Raw genomic sequence first — 12,203 nt, 5'->3', positions numbered from 1 at the left:
TTCTGGGTTTGATTCCCGGTCTTTCTGCATGGAGTCTCCATGTTCTCCCTGTGCATGGTGGGTTTTCTCCAGGTACTCCAGTTTCCTCCCACAGTCCAAAAACATGACTGTCAGGTTAATTGGTCTGTCTAAATTGCCCCTAGGTGTGAGTGTGTGCATGGTTGTGTGTCCTGTGTGTCTTTGTGTTGCCCTGCGACAGACTGGCGATCTGCCTCTCGCCCAAAACGTTAGCTGGAGAGGCACCAGCAACCCTCCCAACCCCACTAAGGGACAAGGGTGCAAGAAAATGGATGGATGGATGGACTTTGGCTTCTGCAGGTCTGTCTGTTCGTGCACTGCTGCCTCTCACTGGTGGAGATGGTGCATTGCACTACTTAAAACAGCCTTAAATAATGTTTCAAATGCTAAGTTCATAAATGCTTTGTAGACATCTTGCTGTAAAACTTTAGGATCAATTAAATTAAGAAATTTAAGACTAGACAAAATGGCAGAGCAATATAATATTTTACCATATAAAGCTACATAAGTTTTAAAGTTTAATTGGTAATACTTTTATAACAAATGTATGTCTCATGATATCTTGGTTAAGTTGTCATAAAGACATTGTGAATAATGTCAACTTTATATTAAAGTGTCATGATTTACCGAATGACACAACAGTCATAAATATTCAAGTCATGAAGACTTACTGATGTTCATGACAGGTGTTATGTCATGTTCATGACAGTGTCATGTCAGTTTTATTCACACCCTATCAAATAAAGTGTTACAAAAATACTTTATTAATCCCAAAAGGAATATAAATCCAAAAAAAACCTTTTAAAAATTATTTATATACTGTAGTTCTTCTTATGTTTTCCTTTATATGAATGAGAAAAAATAATTAGCCTGATCTTGTGAACATGTTGTTTGGTGTAAAGATTCAAGAACCATTTCATTCCGTTTTTCTTTTGACTTCCAGGTAAAAGATGTGGTGGGGTATGAAACACTGGGCCACTGTTTCTTTACAGAAGATGGTCCAGAGGAGAGAAACACATTTTATCACTGCCTTGGTCTGATGGTAAGAGCAGGAACTCTCTTGCCGTCAGACAGAGACAGCAAAATGTGTCGTGCTATCACTGATGGAGCATACCCAGGATACGTGGCAAATCCACGGCAAGACTGCAGGTAGTGCTATTGATAAACTCTAAGCAATCTTCTCCTGATCAGTACTATTAGTGTTTCCCAACCCTGGTCCTCAAGGCACTCTGACCTGTCTCTGAAGCCAGTGGTTTGAGATCTTGACCACATGTAATGAGTCGTCATGCTGAAACATGAACTGTCTCCTCAGTCTGAGGTCATGGGCACTCTGGAACAAGTCCTTGTCTAGGATGTCACTGTAAAATGCTGCATTGATCTTTCCCAAAATCCTGACTGCATGGTCCAAGAATCTTTCAGGTGCCTTTTTGCAAACTGCCATGTGTTCAAATTCAAAAATAAATGTTTACTCCAAAGGGAAATTAAATGTTGATGTAACTCAAGCTCCACACCAAAAAACACTCAAATATTTCCCACACAAAGAACAGAACATTCAGTCTGTTGAGGTAGTATGGTTTTGGGCTTAATGTTTATTTTGTAATTATGATGCTAATCTAACAGCAGTTGCAGGTTATGTTTCTCTTCTGCGTTCTTTACACATACAAACTGTAGCCCACAAAATGCACATTTCATTACAAAACTAAATCAAAAAATGTGTTGCCATCTGACCTTATAAATGAAGTCCATGCACCGCTCATTCTGAACAAAATTATCCATTCATCCAAAGCCAAAGCTGAATAGACCTTACCAGGGAGGCTTAAGAGTGTAACCCCCCTGTAATTGGAGCACACCCTCCGGTCCCCCTTTTTAAACAGAGGGACCACCACCCCAGTCTGCCAGTCCAGGGGAACTGCCCCCGATGTCCATGCGATATTGCAGAGTCGCATCAGCCCACACAACCCTACAACATCCAGAGCCTTAACGAACTCCGGGCGGATCTCATCCACCCCCGGGGCCCTGCCACCGAGGAGCTTTTTGACCACCTCGGTGACCTCGTCCCCAGAGATTGGAGAGCCCAAACCAGAGTCCCCAGGCTCAGCTTCCTCAACAGAAGGCATGTTGGTGGGATTGAGGAGGTCTTCGAAGTATTCCGCCCACCGGTTCCTAACTCATATCTCCATATAATGCCAATTTAGGAGTATTTCTATGCACACCTAAAACATAGCTACATTGAACTTTTTCCCTGTAAGTTTGTTGACAGTAACCCTAGACTCCTGCTCCATAATCTAATACTGGGTAAACACAAGATCTATACAACTCAGTTTACACCTTGATCCTAGGTCACAATATTTGACTTTATTTATAACTGAACCTCGCACTCTACCAGCTGTGTCTGATAAGACTTTATTCCTTCTTCAAATGTAAAATCAGTGATTCTTTAGAATGAAGATAAAACAGATCCTATAAAGCACAAAATTTGAATAAAATATACACAAAATATAATTTTTAAAAATATCTGACTAAACTAACCTGGGTCATGTGAGCACAACAATGTATATTTTCCTGGTGTTTGCAGAATATTTTTTTATTTTAAAACATTGTAGTAGGTGGATGGTGTCTTTAAAATCCCTTGTCCAGGAGCAGAACTCAATACATTATAATAGTTTAAAGAAATATTAAAATGATATATTATGACAATTAAGTATATGTAGTCATATAAATAATTATAAGAGTATCAATAAATTGAATTAAAAATCATTTTTATATATTTTCCAACTCCATTGAAATTTGTCCCTAGTTTTTGTGAACACCATCAGACATGAAAAGAATGTAAAAAAAAAAAAATCAGGCATTATTGGGGGGCACCAGAACTTCTGAGGACCCCATGACCTCTTCCTTTTTCTCCCTTTGCTAGGAGGGCTAGTTAGCTCTGGTTAGCTGAAGTTATTCTTTAGTTTTTTCATTTTATTCCTAAGTTGTTCATCACAACCATGATGTGTCAACACCATAACTGACAATTTACAAAACTTTGATGAAATTTTGTGAAACAAAAACTTAATTTTGGTATACTGTAAAGATTTAATGGACCTGATTAGCTACAATATGGCCTCCTTCAGAATAACATCATATAAATTGAGGTAGTTTGGTTATCAACTCCATCAAAGTTTTTGTGACTGTTTCAGTGAAATTATTGTCAAATCTCACTTAAATGTGTAATTAATTCATTTTAATGTATTTTACATAAATTGCATTACTTCACATGTATCAAGTTTTTCTTTTTACTCACTAGTTTGTCACCTTCAGTTCTGTGTCAACTCCGTCAGATAGACTTTTTGTTGTTTTTTGTTTTAAATATTTCTTTTGTTTCTTGAGAAACATTTGTCTGTAAAACTGAGTAAAAATATCACTAATAGGATTATTAAAAAATATTTATTTATTTTTGTCAGATGTTGATGACAAAGTTCTGGGTCAGGTCCATTAAAAATGTAATTAAAAAAATGTTGCAACTGGGAGCCTGCACCTTAGCATCTTTAGATTTCCAAAACATTATTTGTCATATTTGCATACATAAGGTTGAGAAATTATTTTTTTTAAATTGGGAAAATTTAAACCCATTTTGTCCCTATTCTGAAGAATCACTTAAATATTAATCCACAGCATGAATATTTAACATTTATTAAATGTTCAAATATTCATTAAATATTATGTTTCTGTTCTCCATTCTTTACACATACAAACTGTACCCCACTAAAAATGCACATTTTATTACAAAACTAAAGGAAAAAATGTATTGTCATATTTAATAAATGTTCAAATATTTATTAAATATGGCAATACAAATACATAATATTCAAATATTTACTAAATATTTGAATATTTAAGTTTTTATAAAAGACAAAGTAGTATGCCCAAAACAAAATGTAAATGTTATCAATGCTTTACTGTGTTTCCTGAAATGAATAACTTCAGTTTTAGCACAATTTATCCTTAACCTCATTTTGTTACACCAGGTATAAGTAATATTTAACAGTTTCTGAAGATCTGGTTCATTTTCAGCAATAAGCACAATATCATTCACGTACAGTAATATAGAAACCTTTATATCACCTACTCCCACTCCCACATTTACCTCTTTAATTACCATTGCCAAGTCATTTATATATAATGTGAAGAGAGGGGGGGACTAAACATATTCTTGTTTAACACCATATGGCGTTAAAAACCACCCTGTTCTGTAATCGTTTACCTGAACACAAGATTCAGAGTTATGATAAACTACTTTCGTGGAATTATAGCATTTTCCATCAATTCCTACTTTTAATAACTGAAAAAATAACAATTCTTGGTTGACATAATCAAAAGCATTTTAGAAATCTATAAAGCATGCAAAAGTAGACTTTCCTTATTATTTCCTTGCATTAACTATTGTGGTTAAAGAATATACATGATCTATACAGGCTCTTTTCTGTCTAAACTAGCGGTTCTCAACGTGGGCGGTACCGCCCCCCAGGGGGAGTTCAGAGGACGGCAGGGGGCGCTGGCGGACATTTTTACAAAAGGGGGGCACTGGGATGCTTTTGGGGGGCGTTTGGTCGAAGGTAAACTTTACACCTTAAATACACAACAATGCCAGTTTAGACTTTGAGCAACTTGGTAAAACTGTATTGTGTAACATTAAATCATGCTTGGCTGCAACTGTATCGATGGCAGCTCTTCTTCTATTCAGTGTTTTTTTTGCAGAGAATCGCGAAGGCTGTCGGTTTTAGAGTTCAGCTGCTCCTCAAATGTAGTTTTAAACTCATTGATTTTGAAGTTTAGTAATCTGAGTTCTTGCAGTATACTACTTGAGGAGGAGTCATCGCTAGCATCTTTAGTGCCTTTCCGCTCCTTCCGCCTCGTAACTGTGCTTTCACTCGACATACGGACCACTGCAACTTGTTGGCACACAAAAAACACAAACTCTTTCACACAGCTGTATTCGAGCCACAGTTCAAATTCAGGAAGAGAATCTTTTCAAAGCAGTATTTTTCCATTCAGTAGTGAACAAATGTAGTCATCCATGTTGATGTCGAAAGAGAGAAAACAATAAATATATCGCTGCACTTGACTTATTTACTGTATGGCTAGTTCGCTTTCACTTACTCTGCAGATGTGAAGTCAGAAGACCATTGTCTGGGATCATGAGCGCCCCCTGCCATGAGGCAAGAAAACTGCCTTCCTTACCTCGTATCTGTTCCCTGCCGTTTATGATCACTCCTCTGCACACAAAACACTGTATAATATATACATAGGCTAAATTATGAAAAATCAGTTAATATATAAAATATTTTTTAACCATTTTATTGGTGACATACAGACAGGAGGAACATGTTCCCATCAAATGGCAGCCAGAGCGAGAGTTTGGCAATCCAAGGTGAGGCTCAGCCCGCTGCTGCCTCACCAGCTGCTCTTCTGAACATTTGAATGGGGAGATGTGAAAATTCAACAATTTTGAAGAAACAATTATCAAAATTGATTAACCTAAATGAAAAATATATACTTTATAGTACAAACCACCGGGTGAAAATGCCAATATAAATTATCTTACCATTATATATTATTTTTCTATGATGACATTATGCCTCCCGACTCCACGTCACTGATCTGAAGCCATTTAACACGGCATAGATTTGCTCTGATCACTTTAGTAGTGGTGAGGACATTTTCAGATGTTTCTAAAAAATAATCAAACTATTGAGTGCTGTCAGTCAATAGGACCGATCGCTGTAATGAATGTACTTTGTAGGCAAACCTGTATGACAGATCCATTTGCACAAAGTATGAAATTTAACTATAAAATATAGATAAGCAAATATATTTCTTTTTGCTGCAACTGCACTTGAAAATAAAACTAAATTACATTTAGAATAACTGCTTATGTGACCGTATTTACAATCGCATAATGTTCACAGTACTCACCTAAAATTACATTCTAATTGCTTATTACGCTTCACACATAGCAGGTAGAAGACAAGGAGATAGTAGATGCCACATTTTAGTTGATACTCTTGCCTTCATCATGTATTAATACTCTTTGGAATTTGTGGTGTTTACATTTTCAACATGAGCAAAACTAAAAGCTTTTCTGTACATGGATCAACCTCATGCACTTCAAATTCAACCTCACATATTGACAATTCTCATTGTTGACATTATGTGCAAGTTAGAGTGAACCAAAATGCAGACTAGAGCGGGGAGCATGGACCATGCTAAATGTTTAATGAAAAAATGACAAAAATTCACAAAAAATCACAGGGAGCCAGGACAAAATACAAACCATAAAATCCAAGGGAAAAAACCAGCAAAGAGACTTGAGAACACAGGGTAGAGCGAGGAAGTAACGGGATTAGATGTGAGGAACTGGTAATGTAGTGATTAAGTACTGGGAGATTAAATACTCTGACAAAGAAACTGAGTTGATTAGCTAATGGGTTCCAGGTGTGAGTGGAGGAAGCAGGAGGCAGACTGAGGAGTGAGCGAAAGTACACAGGGGAACAAGAAATATGTCTAACACTAAAGAATAATTAGACTAAAGATATAAACAACAAACAAAAACAACCCAACCAGGGTGTGGGGAGGGGACCTAGGAAGGAGTCTCCATCTAGAGTTTTTAATTAGTTCATAGTGCAAACAAAATTCTGATGTCAGACGACAAAGGAGCCGGAACCTTGTAGGTGACAAAGAAGCAGAAAGCCTGGAGGGTGACGGTGACAAAGGAACATAAATTTTGAAGGACACCAGTAGAACAGGAACCTTGCAGGTGCCGGTGAAGCTGAACCCTGAAGTCTGGATGTCAGCCGTGAGGCCAGAGGGATCCATGAAGACAGTCTGGAGATCAGCCTTTTTGGCCTATAGAGGATCTGCTGGTAAAAGCCACAAACAGGATCTGTTGGTCAGTCTTTCGGCCGTTGGAATCCTGATACTTGAAGATCCAGTGGGTCAGGAGAGTTACTCTTTTGCCCTGGAGCCAGCTGCGAAGCCTGGAAACCTGGAGCCAGTTGTGAAGAGGCTGTCGCTCAAGGCTATCTTTGAGTGATAGGATCAAAGCTACACTCTGGTGGAAATCCCTTCCAGTTGACCTCCTGAGGATGGTTGATACCCTTCCTCCCTTGGTCCTTATGACTTCCAGCTGCAACAGCTGGTTGCCGCCTGCCAAAGAGGTTGGGGGCTCTTGTGGAGCTCCTTTTAATCAGTGCTGATTAAGAGGACTTGTCAGGGTGTGTCGTTTTTAAGTGTTTTATTTTTTAGATGTTTTCTTGCTTTAGCCCCTCTGATTTCAATCAATGGGTGATTAACAATGGGTTGAATCAGCTGCACTAAATGGTAAATGGCTTTGTACTTGTATTGCACCTTAATAAATCCAGAGGACCCCAAACCACACTACAGCGATTCACCCATTCAAATTCATACAATGAGTTTGAATGAGTAGTCCAACAGAAGTGAGGCTGCCATGCAACAGCGCCACCAGCAGGCAAGGTGAAGTGTCTTGCCCAAAAACAGAAGACACATTCTCATCCTCAAACTCACTTAATAATTCAAATGGTTGAGGAACGTTGGCGACCACCTTCTTTATATGGTACACACAATGGAAAAAAAAACATTTTTGGTTGTAATTTGAAATTAAAGCTGCAAGCAACCTTGTACAGTCCTTGCAGCTCAGCACCACTCTGGCCTTGTGCCGACTGTTGAACCTGTAGAACCACTGCCACCCGATTGCTATCGTAAAGTCTCACGCCTTCCCTCATGAATAGCTAGAATGGTATTGAGTGGTAGCATTTTCTTTCTTTCGTTTAGTTCTATTTCACTATATATTTTTCCTATATCTTCCCTTTCAATAGTGCATCTTCAACTTTCTGGATTGCCAACCCCAATAATAACCTCATCAATTGTGCTGCTGCAGGCTCAGAAGTAAGTCCAAGCCCATCAACCCCATCCCCTATCCCTCAGCTACATACATGTCTCCTTATGCAGGGTTTTCCCCAGAAAACTTGCTAAGCCTGGTGGTCGGGGTGCTGAGGCAGTTCAACGTGTTTTTGTATTAAAAGATAAGTAGACAGGAAAACTAAAAATTTTACTGAGTAATTATATGTTACTGGAAAACATTGCCAGTGAAATGCTATTCAAACACACAACTAGTCTTAAAAAAACAAATAAAAAAATACAATTAAAATTAATCAATCATTTGCACTTTAATTCAAATTAAGTCAGCAGCTCCATCAGGCCCCCAGGGCTTCAGGGGCCCATACATGCTAATATTTTAACACAGACCACAGATATGTAAATAACATTTATTTATTGAAATTATCAATGCGGCTAAATTTGTTTTATTGGTTTCAACATACATAAATTAAAAGATTTTAAATTGTTTAACATTTAGATGCAAGATTTAAAGGAGCTGGCAAGTTTGCTTTGAAAATATTCAAAGAACAATATTCATTTGTTTTGTTACCATAGCAACAACCTGATGCTATGAATTTAATCCTTGAGTTTGAGCTCTGTTCACAAATACAAATTAGTAAACTGCAACTATAACTGAATGCTTTTTAGGTTGCCAACTAGTCCCCCTCTCCCAGATTAAATCTAACACAGAAGCTGTTAGAGATGCTGATGTTCATAGCATGAAGAGGGGCCCCTAAGCCAAATTCTGCTTAAGGCCTCATACAGCCTTGGACCGGCCCTGCATGATGAGTTAAATCCGTTGTATTGCGCAACAAACAAGATATTTAATGTAATGCTGCTAATGTGGCTTTAATAACTCTTCCATTTCATGTCTGTTGAGTTTTTATTAAATGGTAAATGGACTGAACTTATATAGCGCTTTATCCAGTCATTTTGACCACTCAAAGCACTTTACACTAGAGTCACATTCACCCATTCGCACTCAAACGCTCACACATTTATGCACCGATTAGCAGTTCGGTAGGCAATAAGAGCCACAGAAAATGTTCTGGTTCCTGGAGTTTATGGGATGAGAATTTCAGATCTCCGCACGCATTAACTCTAAGTGGACAACACATTTGGTATGGTTTGCTGCTTAGTGTAACCGGAAAAATATTAAAAATAATAATAAAATAATATGAAACCAGCCTGGTGAGTGACTATGAGGTGGCACGAAAGCTAGTCATTGATGAGTTTAGTGCTGGTTGGTTAACCACTAACGCTCCGACCAATCAGGAACACAGACATAAACTTTACAGGGAAGACAGAGCCACACACTGGACAGCGTGTTGAGATGTAAACGCTGCATATAATTGATAGTTCACAAATATACATCATTCTCACTGCTCGCTCAACACACCTCTGAAAACGCAACTACAAGTTATTCCTGTGGTTCACATAGAGCTGCGCAACCAGAACGAACACAGTGGGGTTTGAAGTCCTACCAGGAGTTCTCCAAAGAAACATATGGAGTTAGATTTGTTTCACAATTTTTCAATCAAAAAAATGTCAAACAAAACAAATCTTAAAAACTTTTTAATTATAAAAATTATTTTTTAAACAAAATTTTTAAAGAAATTTTTTAAAAATTGAAATCACTAATTTTTGTTTGAAACTTTTATTTTTGCATATCAGAATTTTTTGGTTGAGTAAGTTTTTTGTTGTTTTTGTCTTGTTTTTTGGTTGAATTCAACTTTATTTGCTTGCGAATCTCACATGAACATCCTGGGCGGGGCTTAAGGACGAGCAATGTAAGACGTGTTCCGATTGGTTAGAACTGTGTCCCGAACTGCAGGGCTCGGTGACGGGACACAGAATGTGAATGGTAAGTAATCTTCATAAAATTACACCGTTTAGCAGCTGCTAAAGTGTCCACCCTGTTTCAAAGAAGAAATCTTACACAATTTATAACGACAGTCACATATTTGCTAGAATATGTGACTGCATATTGTGCTAGCTAATGTTAGCACTAGGTAAAGTTCATAAACTAGGCTTGTGTAATATTCGCCTGTCTTTCGCTGTGTCCGAATTCAGGGTCTGCATCCTTCGAAGGACTGGTCTACGTAGGACGGGTCCTTTGAAGGCCGGGAATAAACTAAGATCGGAAGAAAAATATCAGTGGATTCGGACAGGTCTAGCCTTCACCAACTGTCCCCGCCCCCACCTCAGCGTAACTCATGTTGCCAAGCAACCGTGACAGCGTGAAGCAGAGAGCGGAGAAGAAAAAAAACCCAACTGAAGTTTGTTTTTCAGTCATGTATTACTGATTTCTATATTCTTCACCTTTTATAGTAAAGGATGTTCCATAGTAAAAAGGAAATCTCTTAGTTTGATTCCAAAATGTTCAAATGTGTACCGCACTTTTCTACAAGAAATACATACAAGCAAATTATTAATTTACAAATATAATACGCTCCACATTGCAGATAGGACATTATGGTTAAATAAACCCATTATGTTTGAAGGCTTAGCTTTAATTAATCGATCAAACCGATGTGCTCTGCTTTGAAATACTTTAGAAATCAAACATTATTCAACCAGACCTGTCTGAATAATATCGGTGTTTAACTCCCACTCATTGGGGAAAGCTAGGGAGTTTTTATAACAATGTGCCAGGAGTTAGGCGTTTTCTCTCGGTATACCGAACCTGGAGCACCCAGCCAGCTAACAGCTGGCGAGGGGAGCGAGCTGTTAACGCAGCGGTAGCAGACAGGTCAGAAAAAATCAGAGCAGCCACTTCTTCCAGCTCCTCCGGAGGAACCAGAAGGTGTTCCAAGGCCAGCCGAGAGACATAGTCCCTCCAGCGTGTCCTGGGTCTTCCCCGAGGCCTCTGCCCGGTGGGACATGCCCGGAACACCTCACCGGGGAGGCATCCAGGAGGCATCCTGACCAGATGCCCGAGCCTCAACTGGCTCCTCTCGATGTGAGTCCCTCCCAGATGACCGAGCTTCTCTCTCTAAGGGAAAGCCCAGCCACCCTGCGGAAAAAACCCATTTTGGCCGCTTGTATCCGTGATCTCGTTCTTTCGGTCATGACCCAAAGCTCATGACCATAGATGAGGGTGGGAACGTAGATCGACCGGTAAATCGAGAGCTTTGCTTTTTGGCTCAGCTCTCTTTTCACCATGACGGACCGGTACAGCGTCCGCTTCACGGCAGACACTGCCCCAATCCGCCTGTCGATCTCCCGCTCCCTTCTTCCCTCATTCGTGAACAAGATCCCCAGATACTTAAACTCCTCCACTTGAGGCAGGACGACCCCCCTGACCCGGAGAAGGCACTCTACCCTTTTCCGGCTCAAGACCATGGCCTCGGATTTGGAGGCACTGATCCTCATCCTGGCCCCTTCACACTTGGCCACAAACCGCTCCAGTGAGAGCTGCAGATCACGATCTGATGAAGCCAACAGGACCACATCATCCGCAAAAAGCAGAGATGTGATCCTAAGGCCACCAAAACGGATCCCCTCAACACCTCGGCTGCGCCTAGAAATTCTGTCCATGAAGGTAATGAACAGAATCGGTGACAAAGGGCAGCCTTGGCGGAGTCCAACTCTCACCGGAAATGAGCCTGACTTACTGCCGGCAATGCGGACCAGACTCTGACACCGGTCATACAGGGACTTGACAGCCCGTATCAAAGGGCCCGGTACCCTATACTCCTGGAGAACCCCTCACAGTGCCCCCCGAGGCACACGGTCGAACGCCTTCTCCAAGTCCACAAAACACATGTAGACTGGTTGGGCAAACTCCCAGAACCCTCCAGGACCCTGCTGAGGGTGTAGAGCTGGTCCAGTGTTCCACGACCAGGACAAAAACCACACTGCTCTTCCTGAATCCGAGGTTCGACTATCCGATGGACCCTCCTCTCCAGGACCCCTGAATAGACCTTACCAGGGAGGCTTAAGAGTGTAACCCCCCTGTAATTGGAGCACACCCTCTGGTCTTTTTAAACAGGGGGACCACCACCCCAGTCTGCCAATCCAGGGGAACTGCCCCCAATGTCCATGCGATATTGCAGAGTTGCGTGAGCCAACACAACCCTACAACATCCAGAGCCTTAAGGAACTCTGGGCAGATCTCATCCACCCCCGGGGCCCTGCACTGAGGAGCTTTTTGATCACCTCGGCGACCTCGTCCCCAGAGATTGGAAAGCCCAACCCAGAGTCCCCAGGCTCAGCTTCCTCAACAGAAGGCATGTTCGTGGGAT

General features: G+C 40.3%; 1 protein-coding gene across 20 annotated transcripts in view; it reads left to right on the top strand.

Moving 5' to 3' along the window:
• Positions 1–12,203, top strand: part of cemip (cell migration inducing hyaluronidase 1) — a 226,456-nt gene that overhangs the window by 130,598 nt on the left and 83,655 nt on the right. For 19 of the 20 annotated variants that reach the window (XM_017303981.2, XM_017303974.2, XM_081604930.1 and 16 more), the window contains 2 exons: positions 962–1,167; positions 7,896–7,965. In XM_017303981.2, the coding sequence (XP_017159470.1) occupies positions 962–1,167; positions 7,896–7,965 (276 nt within the window). The remainder of the gene's footprint in view (positions 1–961; positions 1,168–7,895; positions 7,966–12,203) is intronic. The other variant, XM_081604931.1, reaches the window with a different exon arrangement.

Source organism: Poecilia reticulata, chromosome 3 (assembly GCF_904066995.2).
Source record: "Poecilia reticulata chromosome 3, P_reticulata-male-v2, whole genome shotgun sequence".
In the NCBI taxonomy this organism is placed as follows: domain Eukaryota; kingdom Metazoa; phylum Chordata; class Actinopteri; order Cyprinodontiformes; family Poeciliidae; genus Poecilia; species Poecilia reticulata.
Note: the sequence above shows the minus strand (reverse complement) of the source record. Positions and strands in the feature narration are given on the sequence as shown.